Consider the following 24,205-nt stretch of genomic DNA (forward strand, 5'->3'; position numbering starts at 1 on the left):
AACATACACTTATATTAGACTCAACAGTTGTGCTCCTTGGTATTTATCCAAAGAAACTGAAAACTTATGTCCACACAAAAACCAGCATATGGATGTTTACTGCACCTTTACTCAGAACTGGCAAAACTTGGAAGCAACCAACACATCCTCTGGTACTTGAATGGATAAACTGTGGTACATCACACAGTGTATTAAGTGCTAAGAAGAAATGAATTATCAAGTCATGAAAAGACATAGAGATAACTTAAATACATATTAGTAACTGAAAGAAGCCAGTCTGGAAAAGCTAGATACTATATAATTCCAACTATATGACATTCTGGAGAAGGCAAAACTATGGACAAAGTAAAAAGATGAGTGGTTGCCAGGGATTGAGGGATGACAGGAAAGGATGAATAGATGGATCACAGAGGGCTTTTAGGGCAGTGAAACTACTGCGTACGATACTGTAATATTGGATACATGTCATTATACATTTGTTCAAATCCCTTAGAATGCACAACACCAAGCTGAACCAAGTAAACTATAGAATTTGGGTGTAGTGTGTCAATGTAGGTTCATCAGCTGCAACAAATGTATCACTCTGGTGGAGAATATTTATAATGTGAGAGGCTATGCCTGTGTAGGTGCAGGGGATATATGTTAAATCTCTATCATCTGCTCAACTGTGCAGTGAACGAAAAACTGCTCTAAAAATAAAGTCTATTAAAATAGTTTTAGTGTCATCTCTACACATAATAATGTTCTTATGCTAAAAAGGAATATAATGAAATTAAACTAATGAATAGTTTGTCTTTTCCTTTAATTGAGGTATAAATGACATAAAACATTTTATTAGTTCCGGGTGTACAACATGACTCCATATTAATACACATTGTGAAATGATCACCACAATAAGTTTAGTTAACATCTGTCCTCACACTTACTTAGAAATTCTTCTTCTTGTGATGAGTACTTTTAAGATTTGCTCTTTCAGCAACTTTCAAATATGCAAAACAGTATTATTAACTACAGTCACCATGCTGTACTTTCCATCTCTATGACTTACTTTATAACTGGAAGTTTGTGCCTCTCGACCCCCTTCACCCATTTTCTGCAGCCCCACCCCCCCACCTATGGCAACGACCAATCTGTTCTCTGTACTACCTTGGTTGTTTTTTTTTTAGATTCCACATATAAGCAAGATCATACCATATTTATCTTTCTCTGACTTATTTCACTTAGCATAATGCCTTCAAGGTCCATTCATGTTGTCACAAATGGCAAGATTTCATTCCTTTTAATGGCTGAGCAGCATTCGATGGTATCTATTGGGCTGGCCAAAAACTTCGTTTGGGTTTTTCCATAAGCTCTTACGGAAAAACCCGAATGAATTTTTTTGGCCAACCCAACAGACAGCACATCTTTATCCATTCACCCATTAATGGACTCTTAGGTTGCTTCCATACCTTGGCTATTGTCAGTAATGCTGCAATGAACATGAGGGTGCACATATCTTATCAAGTGAGTGTTTTTGCTTCCTTCAAATAAATACTCAGAAGTGGAATTGCCAGATCAGATGGTAATTCTATTTTTAACTTTTTGAGGAACTTTAATACTATTTTCCATAGTGTCTGCACCAATTTACATTCTCATCAACAAAGCACAAGGGTTCCCTTTTCCCACATCCTCACCAACACTTTTTATTGCTTGTTTTTTTGATAATAGTCATTCTAACAGGTATGAGGTTATATCTCATGGTTTTGATTTGCATTACCCTGATGATTAGTGAGTTGAGCATCTTTTCGTGAACCTGTTGGCTACTTGTATGCCTTGTTTGGAAAAAATGCCTATTCAGATCCTCTGTCCATTTTTGTTTGTTTGTTTTTTTCCCTATTGAGTTGTATGAGTTTTTTGTATTATTTTAGATATTAACACCTTATATCAGATATACGAATTGCAATTACATAACACTATTTCATAGACTGGCTTTTCATTTAGTTGATGGTTTCCTGTGCTGCACAGAAGCTTTTTAGTTTGGTGTAGTTGCATTTGTTTATTTTTGCTTTTGTTCCCTTTTGGGAATCAGAACCAAAAAAATCATCACCAAGACCAATGTCAAGAAGCTTACTGCTTATGTATTCTTCTAGGAGTTTTATGGTTTTAGGTCTTACATTCACATCTTTAATCCATTATGGGTTAATTTTTATTTATGGTGTAAGATAGTAGTCCATTTTCATTCTTTTGCATGTGGCTGTCCAGTTTTACCAGCATCATTTATAGAAAAGTTACCCTTTCCTCAACGTATATTCTTGGCCCCTTTGTCATAAATTAATTGATCACAGATATGTGGGCTTATTTCTGGGCTCTCTATCATGTTCCACTAATTGATGTGTCTGTTTTTATGCCAGTACCATACTGTTTTGATTACTATTGCTTTGTAATATAGTTAGAAATCAGGGCTCATGATGTCTCCAGCTTTGTTCTTCTTTCTCAAGATTGTTTTGGCTATTTGGGTCTCCCATGGTTCCACACAAATGTCAGAGTTTCTTGTTCCAGTTCTGTGAAAAATGTCATTGGTATTTTCATAGAGACTGCATGGAATCTGTAGACTGCCTTAGGTAGGATATACATTTTAACAGCATTAATTATTCCAACCCATGAGGCACAGAATACCTTTCTGTTTATTTGTGTTTTTTTCAATTTCTTTCATCAATGTCTTATAGCTTTCAGTGGATAGGTCCTTTACCTCCTCAGTTAAATTTATTCCTAGGTACTTTGTCCTTTTTGAGTCAATTGTAAATGGTGTTGTCTTCTTAATTTCTCTTTCCTGATAGTTTGTTATTAGTGTATAAAAAAGTATGTTGACTTTGTATCCTGCAACTTTAATGAATTTGTTGATTAGTTCCAACAGTTTTTTTGGTGGAGTCTTTGGAGTTTTTGTACATATAATATCGTGTCTTCTGCAATAGTGACAGTTTTACTATTGGGTCAATTAATAAATCAAAAGAGAAATTAAAAACTACCTTGAGACAAATGGAAATAGAAATACAACATACCAGGGGGCTTCCCTGGTGGCTCAGTGGTTGGGAATTCATCTGCCAATGCAGGGGACGTGGGTTTGTGCCCTGGTCCGGGGGGATCCCACATGCCGCAGAGCAGCTAGGCCCGTGTGCCACAGCTACTGAGCCTGTGCTCTAGAGCCCGTGAGCCACGACTACTGGGTCCACGAGCCACAACTGCTGAAGCCCACATGCCTAGAGCCCATGCCCCGTGGTGGGAGAGGCCACCGCAGTGAGAAGCCTGCACAACACAAGGAAGGGTAGCCCCCACTCACCACAGCTGGACAAAGCCCGCACACAGCAATGAACACCCAACGCAGCCAAAAAAAAAAAAGAAATACAACATACCAAAATTTATGGGATGCAGCAAAAGCAGTTCTAAAAGAGAAAAGCATGGATGCCTACTTTAAGAAAAACCTCAAATAAACAACCTTACTGTTTACACATCAAGAAATTAGGCAAAAAAAAGAACAAAACCCAAAGTTAGTAGAAGTAAAAAATAACAAAGAAGAGAGGAGAAATAAATGAAATAGAAACCAAAAGACAGCAGAAAATATCAATTAAACTAAAGAGCTGGGGCTTCCCTGGTGGCGCAGTGGTTGAGAATCTGCCTGCCAATGCAGGGGACATGGGTTCAAGCCCTGGTCTGGGAAGATCCCACATGCCGCGGAGCAGCTGGCCCCATGAGCCACAATTACTGAGCCTGCGCGTCTGGAGCCTGTGCTCCGCAACAAGAGAGGCCGCGATAGTGAGAGGCCCACGCACCACGATGAGGAGTGGCCCCCACTTGCCACAACTAGAGAAAGCCCTCACACAGAAACGAAGACCCTACACAGTCAAAAATAAATTAAAAAAAAAAACAAAAAAACCCTGAAGAGCTCATTCTTTGAAAAGACAAAATTGACAAACCTTTAGCTAGATTCACCATGAAAAAGAGAGAGGGCTCAAATAAATATTATCAGTTATGAAAAAGGAGATGTGACACATGATACCACAGAAATTTAAAGGATCATAAGAGACTAGCATGGATATTTTTATATGTTAACAAATTGGACAACCTAGAAGAAATGGATACATTTCTAGAAACATACAACCTTCCAAGACAGAATCATGAACACATAAGAAGTCTGAATAGAGCAATAAGTCCTAAGGAGATCAAATCAAAACCTCCCAACAAAAAAAAAATCCAAGAATAGATGACTTCACTGGTGAATTCTATCAAATATTTAAAAAGAATTAATACCAATCCTTCTGAAACTCTTCCCAAAAAAATAGAAGACCAGTAAACATTTGCAAACTTATTTTACGAGGCCAGCATTACCCTGATACCAAAACCAGACAAGGACGCCACAAGAAAAGAATATTCATCGGGCCAATATTCCTGATGAATATAGATGCAAAAATCCTCAACAAAATATTACCAAACCAAATTCAATACTATACTAAAAGGCTCAAACACCAAGATCTAGTGGAATTTGTTCCAAGGATATTGCAGTTCAACATCCACAAATCAATCAACATGATACACCATGTTAACAAAATGAAGGATAAAAATCATATGATCATCTCAATAGATGCAGAAAAAGCATTTGACAAAATTCAACATCCATTTAATATAAAAGCTTTCTACAAAGTGGGAATAGAGGAAATGTATCTCAACATAATAAAGGCCATCTATGACAAGCCCACAGTTAATATACTACTCAAACAGTGAAAAGCTGAAAGCTTTTCCTCTAAGATCAAGAAGAAGAGAAGGATGCTGACTTTGCCATTTTTGTTCAACATAGTATTGGAAGTCCTAGCCAATGCAATTAGGCAAGAAAAAGAAATAAAAAGCATCCCAATTGGAAGTGAGTAGTTTTTCTTAATATTCTGATGGAATTCATGAACCATTCAGAATTATGTTTCAAGGAAAAACCTCAAAATGTAAAGGAGGAAAAAAAAAACATAAAACTCTTCTAACAGCCTGCCAAAGCAAACAGAAACATTTTCTAAGATATCATATAATTTATATGTTAGGATTTGGGATATAAATTGTTTGTGGTAGGTAGAATATTTTCACACCCCTCCCACAAGGATGTCCATGCTCTAATCCCCCTAAACCTGAGAATATGTTATTTCATATGGTAAATGTAACATTACAGAGATGATTAAGGTTAAGATTAAGGGGAAATTATCCTCAATTGTCCAGATGCACCAAATCTAATTACCTTAGTTTTTTAGAGTGGAAGAAAAAGGTAGAAGAAAAGGCTAGAGAGATTACAGCATGAGAAGGATCTAACACCCCATAATGGTTCTGGGATATAAAAACAAATTAGTGCAAGGACCTAGAGAGGCCTGTAGGAGCTAAGGCCAATCCTCACCTTATAGGCAGCAAGAAAACAGACTTAAACCATATAAAACTAAATTCTGACAACACCTGAGTGAGCAAGAAAATAGATATTCCCCTACAGCCTCCAAAAAAGAAGTCCTATTGACAGCTTGATTTTTTTCACATTGAGACTTGTGTCAGACATCTGATATACAGAACTTTAATAAATTTGTGGTAAATTGTTACAGTATCAATAGGAAACTTATTCAGTATTTTAGTATTCAGTTAAGTAGACTTAAAATTAAACCATTTTCCTTAATGAGAAAAATTGTCTTCATTTTCTCTCTAGTCTACACCTTAGATTCCAAAGTATAATATGAAAGTTTAAGATTAACACATTTCTTTGATAATATTTTATCATATGTACTAAGCACCTAGAGAATTTATCTCCAGAAGGTAATCAAACAGTAAAATTAATTAATTTAGTTTTTTAAAACAGAGATTCTTACCAAAATATTCTGGGCATTTTAAGCAGACCTCTTTCAAAAAGGCATTTGCTTTCAAATCAAATGTTCTAAGCTCAATGACTGTGCCCAATCCCAAGACATTAATTTCTACCACAGGTAGTTCACAATCTCCAACAAGGTGACAGAATTGAATCAAAACCTGAAAAAGAAAGAAAAAAGAAACTACGACTACCTAAAACAAAAAAATTGTTTATACTGATGGTGGCTATATATGGATATGTGAGGTATACGTGTAGTATAAATGACACATATTTAAATTTAGGAGAGATTTTATACACACACATATACAATACACACATTGTACAAATTATTTTCAATAAATATATACTGAATAACAATAATACATCTAAACTCTTAAATCTTTTTTTTAAGTGAAAGCGGATTTATTTAGAGAGATACACATTCCACAGGCAGAATGTGGTCCCTCTCAAAAGGTGAGGGTGGCCAAACCTTTAATTATTAAGGAAATTAATCTTCAAAGAAAGGGGAGGAAGAACCACAAAGTAACATCTGGATTGAGTTTAAATAGGATGAAAACAACACTGTCCATTAGTAATGAGACTATATAAATGAGCTGTGAATAGTAGAAATGACTGACAATTTAAATAAGCCATATTAATTTTACCATAGTACATACAATGCATACCTCTGGCACTTCAAATCTTATTTTATATTCAGTCATATTTTTTGAACAATCTGGCTTTTGAAGCTTTTCTTGTTGAGGACTTTTAATTCTAGATGGAGGTTGAAGAGGCTCTTCCAAGGGACTACATGGGGCATCAAAAAACTCCTCATCTGAATCTAAATACCATAGAACATTTAAGTCAATAATCAAAATGACTGATTTAATAATAACATTCTAATAATTTTTCTGAAATAAATATGAACACTAAAACACTATTTCAAAAAATTGAATGTAAGGTCAAAAATAAATAGAAAAGAATATAAAGATTACATGTGAAAAAATAACATTCTTAACAACAAAATGTATGGAAAATACAATCTTTAGCTTAATGAACATCATCTTTAAAATCACAATACTAAAAACTGCTAAAGAAAATTTCATAGTAAATGCCAATGCCAATTATTACATACATGATGAATACTCAAAGGAACACACTAATATGCTCACTCTACCTGGAAACAGGTAAACAGGACTTAGTTACAAGCACTGCAATATTAAAAGTAGAAGGCAGGCCCTAAAGTTTGAATGGAGAAACTGAGATCAAGCACTACTTCACATATGCATGACTATATAGGAATATATATATGATAGTAAATTTCTACAACATGCTATTTAAATGAACCCAAAATCTAGTAAAACCATTAAAAGAAGGTTTAAAGGAAACTAAAATCATCTAAGTATATCCCTAAGAACATAAAATTGAATTTTAGGGTAGATGATCTCACAAACATTTCCTCCCCCTCCCCACCCACCCTGGTCACTACAAAGAAAGGAAAACATTCTCTAGAAAACTGAGGATCAACATGGCAATTTCTGTTATTTAACATTTACAATTTTTAAAGTTTTAAAAATAGAAAAATACATGTATTTTTCTTTCTAATGCAGTCAAAAAAGCATGTATTTCATAACAAAGTATTTACCAGTTTTCATATGTTAATGAAGGTATTAAGGTTTGATTTTTTTTTCCTTTAATAACAAAAAAGGAAGTGTAAAAAAAAATTACTATAATGAAGATCTCCAAAAGCTAAGTAACACATTATAAATTAGACACAAAGTTTCATGGGGTCTCTTAGATCACAAAGGATAAAGACGATTAATTTGCTAGCGGTCCCTGTGATTATGGGGTTCAACTTTTATATACCAAAAAAAAATCCCACTGCAAAAGCAACTTTAAGGAACATCCAAATTACACTGTTTTAAAGGAATTTTAGTGAAATTCTGTGGATAATATGCAAATATCTGCTATTGCCTGAAAGTTTTTATGTGGTCCCAAAATGAATTTTTTTCATAATATATTTATAACAAGGAAAATTTCCTAAAGTAGTTTCATTTTACCATCTTCAACACATGGAATTTCCAAAGGAGAAAACTTTTTCTGTGAAATCTGTGATGTTCCCAAAGAAGTGGATCTTTGAATCTGGAAGAAAAGTTAATTCACTGTCAGTTAGGACACAGAGTTTTATTATACGTTCTAAGACAATTCTGACAACACACACACACACACACACACACACACACACACACACACATACACACCCCTCAATGTGAATTAACTGGAAAAAAATCCAGCCTGAATTAGAAAGTCAATTTGTAAAATGTAGATTTAAAGAAGTGCTTTTACAATTTCAAGGCTAAATATAAATTGCAGAACTGTTATAATCAGTTAATCAGGACTGTTATAATCATACGTATACACACAGAGATGTGCATGTTTCTATGTGTGTGTATTAGTACATGCTATAAACATTTTCAAAAAACTAGAGAAGCAGTAGTTAACCACTGAGAAGAGGGACTGGAAAAGAGAAGAAAGGTAGACTTATTATTTCATTCTTTTGTTTACTATTTGCACCTTTTACTATTTCATCATTCTGTCTTTCAATATGTAATTTTAAAAGTCTATTCACAATGAATTGAATTGTTTTACCCAAAATTTCTGTGGCTGTTACATATACTGTTTGTGGAATTTTCTTTTTTAACTCGTGCTTTCATTAATTTTGAAAATACATTACCTGAAGTGGTTTGACAGGGACATTTACTTCAGTTGCAGGTGGGGGTTTTGGGATGCTTTCAATCAATTCCAATATCCCTTGCAGTTTTTTGTCTGAGATTCGTAAAGAAACCAGTGGTAAGTTTCCAAAAATCTTGAATCTGTATCAAAAAGACAGAAATCATTATAAAAAGATGACTGTTCATCTTAAATTATCTAAGAATAATAAAATGTGATTTTAAGTACTAAATATTATCTACACAGTCCATGGGACAAATTATCTCACAATCTACAGTCAAATTCCCATCATTTTACCTTATTAATCAATCTCATCAGCTGAACTAACGTCATTATTTTTCAAAGGCTTATTTTCTATTATTATTATGTTTACTATCTCTCTGCTATTTTGCCAATGCTAACTGACAATATTTATGAAGTGTTTACTTCAGACAGGCATTAAGGAAAACACTTGATATGCATTATCATAAATAATTCTCACAACCTAATAGGAGGGAGACAACCTATTTCTGCTCGCTGTTTCTTATAAGAAAGAAATGTGTACATATGTACATGGTTCCTATCAGGAAACTAAGGTTGGCAGGTACAAATAACTTGTCCAAGAGATTATATATTTAAAACCAGGTTTAAAAATCAGATCTGAATGAAAAATCAAAATCATATAAGTAGATGCATATAACAAAATCCAATACCCATTCACCGTAAGAACTCACAGTAAACTAGAACAAAGAAGAACTACCTCAACTTGATGACGAATATCTTTGAAAAACTTACAACTAACATCATACTTAATAGTGAGAAACTCAGTTTTCCCACTAAGATTAGGTGCAAAACAAAGATATCCCTCTCACCACTCCATTTCAACATCACACTGGAAGCCCTTAAATGCAGTAAGCCAAGAAAAGAAAACAAAAAGCATACAGATTGGTAAAGAAGACATAAAACTGTCTTTGTTCACAGACGACACGATCATCTATGTAAATTATCAAGAAAAAAATTCCTGAAACTAATAAGCCAATACAGCAAAGTTGTAGGATATGAGATTAATATGTAATAGTGAATTACTTTCTTATATACCAACAATGGACAAGTATAATCTAAAATTAAAAATACAATACCATTTACATTAGCACCCCAAGAAAGTAATACTTAGGTATAAATCTAACAAAATAAATACAAGATCTGTATGAGGAAAACTGTAAAACTCTGATAATATATTAAGAACTAAATAAATGAAGAAATATTCCACATTTAAGGGTAGGAAGATTCAATCTGTCAAGATGTCAGCTCATCCCAAACTGATCTATATAGAGTCCATGCAATCACAATCAAAATCCCATCAAGTTATTTAATGGATATTGACAAACTGATTCTAAAGTTTAAATGGAGGGGTAGAAGACCCAGAATAGCCAACATAATACTGAAGAAGAGCAAGGTTGGAGGGTTGATATTCCCTGACTCAAGACTTACTGTAAAGCTACAGTAAGCAAGACGCTGTGCTATTGGCAAAAGAATAGACAAACAGATCAATGGAAGAGAACAATGGAACAGAATAGAGAGTGCGGATACAGACCTCCATAAATATAGTCTATTGAATCGCTGACAAAGGAGCAAAGGCAAAATAATGGAGGAAAGACATTCTCTTCAACAAATGGTGCTGGAATAAATGAATACCCACATGCAAAAATTAATTCAGACAGGCTTTACACCCTTCACAAAAGCTAATACAAAGTGGATCACAGACCTAAATTTAAAATGCAATACTATAAAACTCCAAAAAGATAAATCAAAGAAAACTTAGATGACCTTTTTAGATACTTTTTAGATACAACACAAAGGCACAATTTATGAAAAAAATAATTGATAAGCTGGATTTGATTAAAATGATAAACTTCTGGGACTTCCCTGACAGTCCAGTGGTTAAGACACCACACTTCCACTGCAGAGGGCACAGGTTTGATCCCTGTTCGGGGAACTAAGATCCCACATGCCGGGGCCAAAAAAATTAAAAACTTCTGCTCTACAAAAGACAATGCCAAGAGATTTAGAAGACAAGCCACAGAGTGGGAGAAAATATTTGCAAAAGATAGAACTCATAAAGGACTATTAACCAAAAAGTTCAAAAAAAATTTTTTTAGTTTATTTTCTTACATAGCAGGTTCTTATTAGTTACCCATTTTATACACATCAGTGTATACATGTCAATCCCAATCTCCCAATTCATCCCACCCCCACCCCCACCCCCTGCCACTTTCCCCCTTTGGTGTCCATACGTTCTACATCTGTGTCTCTACTTCTGCCCTGCAAAACGGTTCACCTGAACCATTTTTCTAGGTTCCACATATATACGTTAATATACGATATTTGTTTTTCTCTTTCTGACTTACTTCACTCTGTATGACAGTCTCTAGATCCATCCACGTCTCTACAAATGACCCAATTTCGTTCCTTTTAATAGCTGAGTAATATTCCATCGTATATATGTACCACATCTTCTTTATCCATTCATCTGTCGATGGGCATTTAGGTTGCTTCCATGACCTGGCTATTGTAAATAGTGCTGCAATGAACATTGGGGTGCATGTATCTTTCTGAATTATAGTTTTCTCTGGGTATATGCCCAGTAGTGGGATTGCTGGGTCATATGATAATTCGACTTTTAGTTCTATAAGGAACCTCCATACTGTCCTCCATAGTGGCTGTATCAATTTACATTCCCACCAATAGTGCAAGAGGGTTCCCTTTTCTCCACACCCTGTCCAGCATTTGTTGTTTGTAGATTTTCTGATGATGGCCATCCTAACTGGTGTGAGGTGATACCTCATTGTAGTTTTGATTTTCATTTCTCTAATGATCAGTGATGCTGAGCAACTTTTCACGTGCTTCTTGGCCATCTGTATGTCTTCCTTGGAGAAATGTCTATTTAGGTCTTCTGCCCATTTTTGGATTGGGTTGTTTGTTTTTTAATATTGAGCTGCATGAGCTGTTTACATATTTTGGAGATTAATCCTTTGTCGGTTGCTTCATTTGCAAATATTTTCTCCCATTCTGAGGGTTGTCTTTTCATCTTCTTTCTGGTTTCCTTTGCTGTGCAAAAGCTTTTAAGTTTCATTAGGTCCCACTTGTTTATTTTTGTTTTTATTTCCATTACTCTAGGAGGTGGATCAAAACAGATCTTGCTGTGATTTATGTCAAAGAGTGTTCTTCCTAATTTTTCCTCTAAGAGTTTTACAGTGCCCAGTCTTACATTTAGCTCTCTAATCCATTTTGAGTTTATTTTTGTGTATGGTGTTAGGGAGTGCTCTAATTTCATTCTTTTACATGTACCTGTCCAGTTTTCCCAGCACCACTTATTGAAGAGACTGTCTTCTCTCCACTGTATATCCTTGCCTCCCTTGTCATAGATTAGGTGGCCATAGGCGCGTAGGTTTATCTCTGGGCTTTCTATCCTGTTCCATTGATCTATACTTCTGTTTTAGTGCCAGTACCATAGTGTCTTAATTACTGTAGCTTTGTAGTATAGTCTGGAGTCAGGGAGTCTGATTCCTCCAGCTCCGTTTTTTTCCCTCAAGACTGCTTTAGCTATTCGGGGTCTTTTGTGTCTCCATTACAAATTTTAATATTTTTTGTTCTAGTTCTGTAAAAAATGCCAGTGGTAATTTGATAGGGATTGCATTGAATCTGGAGATTGCTTTGGGTAGTATAGTCATTTTCACAATATTGAGTCTTCCAATCCAAGAACATTGTATATCTCTCCAACTGTTTGAATCACGTTTAATTTCTTTCATCAGTGTCTTATAGTTTTCTGCATACAGGTCCTTTTTCTCCCTAGGTAGGTTTATTCCTAGGTATTTTATTCTTTTTGTTGCAATGGTAAATGGGAGTGTTTCCTTAATTTCTCTTTCAGATTTTTCATCATGAGTGTATAGGAATGTAAGAGATTTCTGTGCATTAATTTTGTATCCTGCAACTTTACCAAATTAATTGACTAGCTCTAGTAGTTTTCTGGTGGCATCTTTAGGATTCTCTATGTATAGTATCATGTTATCTGCAAACAGTGATAGTTTTACTTCTTCTTTTCTAATTTGTATTCATTTTATTTCTTTTTCTTCTCTGATTGCCATGGCTAGGACTTCCAAAACTATGTTGAATAATAGTGGCGAGAGTGGACATCCTTGTCTTGCTCCTGATCTCAGAGTAAATGTTTTTAGTTTTTCACCATTGAGAATGAGGTTTGCTGTGGGTTTCTCATATATGGCCTTTATTATGTTGAGGTAGGTTCCTTCTATGCCCACTTTCTGAAGAGTTTTTATCATGAATGGGTGTTGAATTTTGTCAAAAGCTTTCTCTTCATCTACTGAGATGATCATATGGTTTTTATTCTTCCGTTTGTTAATATGGTGTATCACATTGATTAATTTGCGTATGATGAAGAATCCTTGCATCTCTGGGATAAATCCTACTTGATGATGGTGTATGATCCTTTTAATGTGTTGTTGGATTCTGTTTGCTAGTATTTTGTTGAGGATTTCTGCATCTATATTCATCAGTGATATTGGTCTGTAATTCTCTTTTTTTCTAGGATCTTGTCTGCTTTTTGGTATCAGGGTGATGGTGGCCTTAGAATAGAATGAGTTTGGGAGTGTTCTTTCCTCTGCAATTTTTTGGAAGCCTTTGAGAAGGATAGGTGTTAGCTCTTCTCTAAATGGTTGATAGAATTCACCTGTGAAGCCATCTGGTCCTGGGCTTTTGTTTGTTGGAAGATTTTTAATCACAGTTTCAATTTCATTACTTGTGATTGGTCTGTTCATATTTTCTGTTTCTTCCTGGTTCAGTCTTGGAAGGTTATACCTTTCTAAGAATTTGTCCATCTCTTCCAGGTTGTCCATTTTATTGGCACTGAGTTGCTTTTAGTAGTCTCTTAGGAAGGTTTGGATTTCTGCGGTGTCTGTTGTAACTTCTCCTTTTTCATTTCTAATTTTATTGATTTGAGTCCTCTCCTTCTTTGTCTTGATGAGTCTGGCTAAAAGTTTATCAACTATGTTTATCTTCTCAAAGAACCAGCTTTTAGTTTTATTGATCTTTGCTAATTGTTTTGTTTCTATTTCATTTATTTCTGCTCTGATCCTTATGATTTCTTTACTTCTGCTAACTTTGGGTTTTGTTTGTTCTTCTTTCTCTAGTTCCTTTAGGTGTAAGGTTTGATTGTTTGAGATTTTGCTTGTTTCTTGAGGTAGGCTTGTATTGCTATAAACTTCCCTGTTAGAACTCCTTTTGCTGCATCCCATAGGTTTTGGATCATCATGTTTTCATTGTAATTTGTCTCTAGGTATTTTCTGACTTCCTCTTTGGTTTCTTCAGTGATCTCTTGGTTATTTAGTAACATATTCTTTAGCCTCCATGTGTTTGTGTTTTTTATGTTTTTTTCCCTGTAATTATTTCTAATCTCAGAGTGTTGTGGTCAGAAAAGATAACTGATTTGATTTCAATTTTCTTAAATTTACTGAGGCTGATTTGTGACCCAAGATATGATCTAACCTGGAGAATGTTCCATGCACACTTGAGAAGAAAGTGTAATCTTCTGGTTTTGGATGGAATGTCCTATAAATATCAATTAAATCCATCTGGTCTATTGTGTCTTTTAAAGTTTGTGTTTCCTTATTAATTTTCTGTTTGGATGATCTGTCCATTGGTGTAACTGAGGTGTTAAAGTCCCCCACTATTATTGTGCTACTGTCTATTTCCTCTTTTATAGCTGTTAGCAGTTGCCTCATATATTGAGTTGCTCCTGTGTTGTGTGTATATATATTTATAACTATTATATCTCCTTCTTGGATTGATCCCTTCATCATTATGTAGTGCCCTTCCTTGTCTCTTGTAACATTCTTTAAAGTCTATCTTATCCAATATTTGTATTGCTACTCCAGCTTTCTTTTGATTTCCATTTGCATGGAATATCTTTTCCCATCCCCTTTCAGTCTTTATGTGTCTCTAGGTCTGAAGTGGGTCTCTTGTACACAGCATATATATGGGTCTTGTTTTTGTATCCCTTCAGCAAACCTGTGTCTTTTGTTTGGAGCATTAAATCCATTCACGCTTAAGGTAATTATCGTTATGTATGTTCCTATTACCATTTTCTTAATTGTTATGGGTTTGTTATTGTAAGTCCTTTTCTTCTCTTGCGTTACCCACTTAGAGAAGTTCCTTTAGCATTTGTTGTAGAGCTGGTTCGGTGGTGCTGAATTCTCTTAGCTTTTGTTTGTCTGTAAACCTTTTGATTTCTCCCTGGAATCTGAATGAGATCCTTGCTGGGTAGAGTAATCTTGGTTGTAGGCCTTCCCTTTCATCACTTTAAGTATATCATGCCACTCCCTTCTGGCTTGTAGACTTTCTGCTGAGAAATCAGCTGTTAACCTTATGGGAGTTCCCTTGGATGTTATTTTTCATTTTTCCCTTGCTGCTTTCAATAATTTTTCTTTGTCTTTAGTTTTTGTCAATTTGATTACTATGTGTCTCGGCATTTTTCTCCTTGGGTTTATCCTGCCTGGGACTCTCTGCACTTCCTGGACTTGGGTGGCTATTTCCTTTCCCATGTTAGGGAAATTTTGGACTATAATCTCTTCTCATATTTTCTCAGGTCCTTTCTTTCTTCTCCTTCTGGGACCCCTATAATGCGAATTGTTGCATTTAATGTTGTCCCAGAGGTCTTTTAGGTTGTAGGCTGTCTTCATTTCTTTTCATTCTTTTTTCTTTATTCTGTTCCACAGCAGTGAATTCCACCATTCTGTCTTCCAGGTCACTTATCCATTCTTCTGCCTCAGTTATTCTGCTATTGATTCCTTCTAGTGCATTTTTCATTTCAGGTATTGTATTGTTCATCTCTGTTTGTTTGTTCTTTAATTCTTCTAAGTGTTCTTTAATTCTTCTAGGTCTTTGTTAAACATTTCTTGCATCTTCTCGACCTTTGCTTCCGTTCTTTTTCCGAGGTCTTGGATCATCTTCACTATCATTATTCTGAATTCTTTTTCTGGAAGGTTGCCTATTTCCATTTCATTTAGTTATTTTCCTGGGTTTTATCTTGTTCCTTCATCTGGTACATAGCCCTCTGACTTTTCATTTTGTCTATCCTGTGAATGTGGTTTTTGTTCCACAGGCTGCAGGATTGTAGTTCTTCTTGCTTCTGCTGTCTGCTCTCTGGTGGATGAGGCTATCTAAGAGGCTTGTGCAAGTCTCCTGATGGTAGGTACTGGTGGTGGGTAGAGCTCTCAAAGAATACTTAAAGCTCAATAATAAGAAGACAATCTGGTTGAAAAATGGACCAAAGATCTTAACAGACACCTCATCAAATAAGATACATAGATAGCAAATAAGCAAAGATGTTCCACATTATGTATAATCAGAGAAATACAAATCAAAATAAGAATAATGAGATAGTACTACACACCTACTATAATAACCAAAATCAGGAATACTGACACCACCAAATAATGGCAAGGATGTAGAGCAACAGGAACTCACAATTACTGCTGACTGAAATGCAAAAGGGTATAGCCCCTTTGGAAGACAGTCTGGAAGTTTCTTAGAAAACTAAAGATACTCTCACCATATGACCCAGCAATTGTGCTCCTTGATATTTACCCAAAGGAATTTAAAGTTATGTCCCCACAAAAACCTGCACATGCATGTTTATAACAGCTTTACTCCTAATTTTATATGAATCAAGTTTATCCACAAAAATTTTATATTCCAATTTTATCACCAAAACTTGGAAGCAACCAAGATGTCCTGCAGTAGGTAATGGATAAACTGTGATACATCAGATCATGGAATATTATTCAGCTTAAAAAAAAATGAGCTCTCAAGTCATGAAATGACAGGGAGGAACCTTAAATGCATATTACTAAGTGAAAGATGTCAATGTGAAAAGGCTTTCTCTTCTATAATTCCCACTATATGACATTCTGAAAAAGGGAAAACTATGGACACAACAAAAAGATCAGGGCTTGCTAGGGCTTGAGTGTGACAGGGGAGGGATGAATAGAAGATTTCTAGGGCAGTAAGAATACTCTATATGATAAACTCTATATGAAACCACAATGATGGCTACATATTATGCATTTGTCCAAACCCATTCAAGGTACAACACCAAGAGTGAACCATAATGTAAACTATAGACTTTGGGTAATTATGATGTGTAAATGTCGGTTTATCAATTCTAACAAATGTACCACTAGGTGGGGGATGTTGTTAATGGGAAGGCTATGCATGGGTGGATGCGGGGGGTGTACGGGCAATCTCTGTAGCTTCCTATCAACTTTTTTGTGACACTAGAACTGCTGCAATATGAAGAAAGTCTTTAAAAAGTAATAATAATTTTAAAAGAGACTGACATCAAAGAGAGAATAAGTTTTCATTCACCATTTTTATCCCTGCATTTTAACTTACTTTTTCAATCACACACAATGACTGCTAAAAATATACCTGAATTACTTGAGAAAATTATATGCTTTCTTTTACCTCCAGTAACCTAAGTATTTGTAACTAATCCCATACATCCTAATTTAACAGGTACATATTATAGATCTGTCTCATTAATGTACCTAAACTTTTCAATTTCTTTAAATATGCCAGCTTAACAACCTGAGGATGACAGGTACCAAAATAATACCTAGCAAATAACAGAGGATTTCCTTTTATCTGCCTTAAACTTTTTAAGCTCAAACTTCAAAGGAAGTTGCCTGATACTTGTAGAGTTCCAGGACTTTATATAATGTCATATCCACTTTATATTGCTCACAACTTACAAAACTGAAATCAAATGCTTCTCAGATTTCATCTTTCTAAATCATTATGGTTTCTGCTTGTGATTGTTTTCGGCACAATTTTCTGGTCCTAACTTATAGCCATTTTAGTATCATAAGAATACTAGTACAGAAGGCTTTCCTGGTGTCTTCCGCCTTTATTCGCTGTGTCTGGGTGTAACGCACTGAACCAGAGTTTGGCAAAATATGGCCATGGATTAATCCAGCCTGCTGCTTATTTTTGTAAATAAAGTATTAACTGGAATACAGCTATGCCCAGTTACTATGTACTGTTTATAGCTGCTTTCATGCTAATATAGCAGAGTTGAGTAGTTGTGACAGACAATACAACTTCAAGCCTAAAACATTTAATATCTGGCCCTTTAAAGAAAAAGTTTGCTGAGTGTTACACTGGATTAATCTCTCATACTCTTGCATTCCATTATCTGTCTATATATAGACATTTTAACCAACTGTTTTAATTCCTGCTAGGCTATGCATATTCCCTACATTACTGGACGTAAATTCTCCCTAATCATAGACTAACAGCAATCTAAAGCAAGGGAAGTTAGCCATTTCTTCTCTCAGAGTAATATCACTTTTTTTTGGTACCCTGTAACATCCTAGATTCTAGCATATTTAAGTATAAAATGCTGAAAAAAAATCTATTCGCAAACATGTTTGCAACAGGAAATTACATACATCTTTGTCCTTTCTCACATACTGACAAACTTTAAAAGAAATATCAGACAATAGTAAATAGGCAGGAGGACATTTGGGAAGGAAGCCAAAGAACCTAAGCATGCCTAAAATTAACCTATACCTAATGCTTGATTGTAAACAACAGCAAAATGTATAGAATGGTTTTCTTTCCTCTTCTCTTTCTCGAACCAAATTCCTGGCATTCCTCTGCTTTAAGACACTCAGAGTCCCAGTTTGATATTCTTGAATAAGGAAGTCTAAGAGAATGAGAGTAAACTGCACAATGTTTTCTAGAGAATTGAGTCCTATAATTTGAAAGGCAAAAAAAAAAAAAAAAAAAAAAAAAAAAGGCGGCGTGTAAGTTTCTCTTAGGTCTCTTCCTTTCACATGGTGACAACAGTAAGTAGTATGAACCGGGTCTGCAACATAGCATATGGGAAAAAGACCAGGCTATCACTACTTCCTACTATCTCTTCCCTCCATACTTGAGCCACAAAACCTTGAGCACTGCTATATGAGCATTCTCTTCTTGCCTCTCTAATAACAATTTCACTTAGATTGTTTGGTAGTTGCTAGATGTGTCTTTCTTTAAATTTTAAAATAGATCTGTGGCTGAGGTTTGAATGCTTGCAAGGGAGAGAAAAATTACTGGTGGAAAGAAAAGGTGAAAGGGCTACCTATGGTCTTAAACTATTTAGGACTAAATCAGCTAACTAGTCCAGTCTAATTTAACAGACTTCTATATTTAGGATACTGGGCTCAAAGCATCAGTCAGCTAACAATAAAATATAAAGATTTTGGTAAAAGCAAACACATGATAAATATAAAATCAAGTATTATGATTTTTTATTTTAACTTCACCTTTTATTTTCTACAGGACTTAGAAAATATAAATCTGTGCTAATGGGTACAATATATAATAAAGATATAACTTGTGACATCAATGACATAAAATGGAGGGGGTGGAGCAGTAAATAGTAGAGTTTTTGTATGCAATTAAAGTTAAGTTGGTGTCGGTTTTTTTAAAATTGTCAACTTTACAATGTTATAGGTAATCTCCATGATAACTAAAAAGAAAATATCTATAGAACGTGCATATGTGGAAAAGAGAAGGGCAACAAAACACGTCAGAACAAAAAATCAACTAAACACAAACGAAGGCCATAACAGGAAAAAAGGGACAAAAAGCTATAAGACATACAGAAAGTAAATAACAAAATGACAAAATTAATTTGTTCCCCATCAGTATTTATTTTAAACATAATGGTTTAAACTTCACAAAGATATAAATTGACAGAATGAATTAAAAAAAAAAGATCAAACTATATGTCTACAAGAGACTGACTTTAGATCTAAGGACACAAATAGTTTGAAAGTGAAAGATATTCTATGCAAATAATATCCAAAAGAAAGCAGGAATGGCTATAGTATCAATCAAACCAGACTGTAGGTCAAAACCTGTTACAAGAGACAAAAGACATTATTTAATAAAAAGTCACTTCATCAAGAAGATATAACAATTAGAAACATATATGCACCAAACATCAGAGCTCAAAAATATATGAAATATTGACAGAGTTGAGGGAAGAAATAGCTCTACAATAACATTAGACTTCAATACTCCACTTTCAATAACTGATAGAACAACCAGAAAAAAGATCAATAAGGAAATAGAGGACTAGAACAACACTGTCAACAAACATAAACAAAACACTCCTCCATCAACAGCAGAATACACATTTTTTCATACATGCACATAGAATATTCTCCAGGATAGACCAAATTTTAGGTCATAAAGCAAGAGTCAATAATTTTTTAAAGATTGAATAAAAAGCATCCTTTCTAATCACAATGGAATGAAACTGGAAATCAACAGCAGAATGAAAAATGTAAAATTACAAATATGTAGAAATTAACACATTTACTGTTAATGAGTCAAAGAAGAAATCGCCACGGAAATAAAAAAATATCTTGAGACAAGTGAAAATGAAAACACAACATACCAAAATTTATAGCATACAGCAAAAACCGTGCTGAGGGAAATTTATAGCTATAAACACTTATATTGAAAAAGAAACATCTCAAATCAGCAACCTAACTTCATGCCTTAAAGAACTAAAAAGGAGCAAACCAAACCAAAAGTTAGCAGAAGTAAGGAAATACAGATTAGAGCAGAGAGAGAGAAAATAGAGAATTGAAAAATAATTGAAAAAAAATCAACAAAAGAGTTTGTTCTTCAAAAAGATGAACAAAACTAAAGAACCTTTAGGTAGATGGAGATAAAGACAGAAAAGACTCAACTAAAATCAGAAATGATAGTGTGGATATCACTATCAATCCTACAGAAATAGGAAGGATTTAATGCCAACAAATTGGATAACCTAAATAAAATGGACAAATTCCTAGAAACACACATCTATCAACACTGAATTTTGAAGGAACAGAAAATCTAGATAGACCTATAACTAATATGGAGAGTGAATCAGTAATCAAAAATCTCACAACATTTCACGAGTGAATTCTACCAAACATTTAAAGAATTAACACAAATTTTTCTCAAACTCTTCCTGGAAACTAAAAAGAAAGGAATACTTCCTAACTCATTTTAAGGACAGCATTACTCTGATACCAAAACCAGACAAAGATAATACAAGAAAAGAAAACTACAGACCAATATCCCTTACAAACACTGATGCAAAAATCTCCAAAAAAAACACTAGCAAACAAAATTCAACAGCATATTAAAAAGATTATACACCATCACCCATCACCCAGGATTTAACCCTGGAACGGAAGAATGGTTCAACATATGAAAACAAATCAATGTAATACACCACATTAACAAAATGAAGGGATAAAATAACATATGATCATCTCAACTGATGAAGAAAAAGCATTTGGAAAATGCAACACGTTTCCATAATAAAAACACTCAAAAACTAGAAATAGAAGGAAACTACCTCAAAATGATAAAGGTCATATATGAAGAAACCACACATAGCACACTCAATGCAAAAGACTAGAAGCTTTTACTCTATGATCAAAATAAAGGATGCCCACTTAAATTACTTGTATTCAACATAATACTGGAAATTCTAGCCAGAGTAATTAGGCAACAAAGAGAAAAAAAAAAGGTATCCAAATTGGAAAGGATGAAGTAAAACTGCCTCTGTTCTAACATGAAGTGGTCGTATATGTAGAAAACTGTAACAATTCCACACACACAAAAAATGTTAGAACTAATAAACAAATTCATCAAAGTTTCAGGATACAAAATCAACTTGGAAAAATCAATTGAGTTTCTATTAACCAACAAAGAAATTAAGAAAACAATTCCATTTATAATAGTATCAAAAAGGATAAACTTAACCAAGGAAGAAAAAGACATACACTGAAAACTACAAAATAATGCTGAAAGAAATTTAAAAAGACACAGGTAAATGGAAAGACATCTTGTATTCATGTATTGGGAGACCTGATGTTAAGATGTCACTACTGAAAACATTTGCAGATTCAATGCAATCCATATCAAAATTTCAATGATACCTGTTGTTAAAAATAGAAATATCCATCTTAAAGTTCAAAAGGAATCTCAAAGGACCCCAAATCACCCAATCAATATAGAAAAAGATTAATGTTGGATGACTCATGCTTCCTGATTTCAAAAGTTACTACAAAGCTACAGGAATCAAAACAGTGTAGTACTGGCATGAAGACAGACACAGAGACCAAGGGAACAGAACAGAAAGCCCAGAAATAAACCGTCACATATATGGTCAAATGATTTTCAACAAGGGTGTCAAGACTATTCAATAGGGAAAGGCCAATTTTTTTAACAAATGGTGCTGAAAAAAACTACACATCCACATGCAAAAGAATAAAGCTGGATCCTTACCTTACACCACATCCAAAAATTAACTCAAAAAGGTTTCCTAAGCACTAAAAATATAAACTCTTTGGAAAAAAATATACAGGAAAAACACTGGATTTGGTGATAATTTCTTAGATATGACAACAAAAGCACAGGCAACAAAGATAAATTAAACTTAATCACAATTCATAGATTTTGTGCATCCAAGGACACTATCAAAAGAGTGATAAATAAGACAATCCACAAGAAGAAAGAAAATATTTGCAAATCATTTTATCTGGTAAGAAGTTAATATCCAGGAAAATATTTTAAAAAAACCAAACCTCCAACTTAACAACACAAACAACCTAATTAAAAGGTGGGCAAAGGACCTGAACAGACATTTCTCTAAAGAAATATATAAATTGCCAATAAGAACATGAAAATATGCTCAACATCACTAATCATTAGAAAATGCAATTCAAAACTATAATTAAATACTACTTCACACCTGTTAGGATGGCTATTATTTTTTTGAAAGGGAGAAAATAACAAGTGTTGGTGAAGAGGTAAGAGAATTTGGAACCCCTGTGAATTGCTGATGGGAATAGAAAATGGTGCAACTGCTATGGAAAACAGCAGTACAGTTCCTCAAAAAATTAAAAATAGAATAATCCAGCAATTCCACTTCTGGATATATACCCCCCAAAATTTAAAGCAGGGACTCCAACAGATATCTGTATACTGATGTTCACAGCAGCATTATTACAACTGTCAAATGTCCATTAACCCATGAATGGATAATATATGATATATACATGCAATGGAATTAGGCCTTAAAAAAAATGAAATTCTGACATACACTACAACATGGGTCAACACGAAGACATTATGCTATGTGAAATAAACCAGGCAGAAAAGGAGAAATATTGTACGATTCCACTTACATGAGGTACCTAGAGTAGTCAAATTCATAGAGACATAACACAGAATGATGACTGCCATGGACTTGGGGGAGGACAGAGTGGGGTATTATTGTTTAACAATGGGTAGAATTCCAGTCTGTGAAGCTGATATGGTGGAGTGGTTGGACAGAAATGTGAATGTACTTAATGCCACTGAATGATACACTTAAAAATGGTAAATTTTGTTACATATAGTTTACTACAAAAAAAATCAATGAAACATGGCATTTCTTAGCTATATAGCTACTAAGAAAATCTACAATCACATGAAACAGGTAATACATACTTGGGCATCCTTATATCCATGAAAACCATGGCCTTAGAGAGTTCCACATTGAAGTGCATAGGTACCAAGATATGCTGTGTGGATACATTGAGTTTTCGTGCTTCTTTCCAATTATCACCTAATTACAGAAAACAGTACGTGTTTTAACACATGTGTAATTTGAAAAACATACTAAACCTAACATTACCATTAATACTTCATAGTCATACGGTGCATGGTATGAGGAAATCTTCCTACATCTAGATAATCTTAATGCCATATTCCCAGGTACACATACTCAGCAGGTAAATTCTTTTCCCTTTCAAAGACTCTATGTTTTAATAGGAAAAATGCTTATTAAAATGTTAACAACAACATAGCTTTAATCAAATCTACTGTGCATCCTTGGCAATCACTATGCCAACCATACATTACTCAAAAAACATGGCTCTGATGCAATAATGAAAAAGGTAGGGAAAAGTGCAGTTCTTCAGTATTAATTAATAAAAGTTACATTTAAGATTTATAACTGACACTGTTCTAGGCAATGTTTAAATTTTCATTTAATTCTCACAATGATGTATAACATCCCATTTTAGAAAAATGAGACTGAGAGGAATTTACAGCTTGCTTATGGTCAAAAAGCTAGTGAGTGATAATAAGGCTGAAACTGCCACCCAGGTCTGCCAACATGCAACCCTCTGGCAACATTCACTGCAGTGTCACAAGCCTAAATGTTCAGTAAAGGAATGGCTAAATAACTGACAGCATAGCCTTAGAACTTTAGCCAGTAAAAATCATGAATTTAAGTGCCCAAAATATTACTGGTAAATGAAAGGGAGGTCAGCATATAAAACTATGTAAATCATGTTAAAAACGCATTCACAAACACTCCCAAACACCACACAAAATACATCCCGTACATTCATAGGCACACACATTGAAAAAAACACCAGGGCTTCCCTGGTGGCGCAGTGGTTGAGAGTCCGCCTGCCGATGCAGGGGACGCGGGTTCGTGCCCCGGACCGGGAAGATCCCACATGCCGCGGAGCG

General features: G+C 34.6%; 1 protein-coding gene across 6 annotated transcripts in view; it reads right to left on the reverse strand.

Moving 5' to 3' along the window:
• Positions 1-24,205, reverse strand: part of VPS13A (vacuolar protein sorting 13 homolog A) — a 236,934-nt gene that overhangs the window by 142,159 nt on the left and 70,570 nt on the right. For all 6 annotated transcript variants that reach the window (XR_004350289.1, XR_004350290.1, XM_032634365.1 and 3 more), the window contains exons 22-26: positions 23,174-23,291; positions 8,574-8,712; positions 7,900-7,981; positions 6,526-6,680; positions 5,862-6,018 (exon numbers count right to left, since the gene is read on the reverse strand). Coding sequence is in view for 4 of the 6 variants with exons in the window: in XM_032634365.1 (XP_032490256.1) it covers positions 5,862-6,018; positions 6,526-6,680; positions 7,900-7,981; positions 8,574-8,712; positions 23,174-23,291 (651 nt within the window). In the remaining 2 variants the exon portion in view is untranslated. The remainder of the gene's footprint in view (positions 1-5,861; positions 6,019-6,525; positions 6,681-7,899; positions 7,982-8,573; positions 8,713-23,173; positions 23,292-24,205) is intronic.

This window comes from Phocoena sinus, chromosome 6, assembly GCF_008692025.1.
Source record: "Phocoena sinus isolate mPhoSin1 chromosome 6, mPhoSin1.pri, whole genome shotgun sequence".
NCBI lineage: Eukaryota > Metazoa > Chordata > Mammalia > Artiodactyla > Phocoenidae > Phocoena > Phocoena sinus.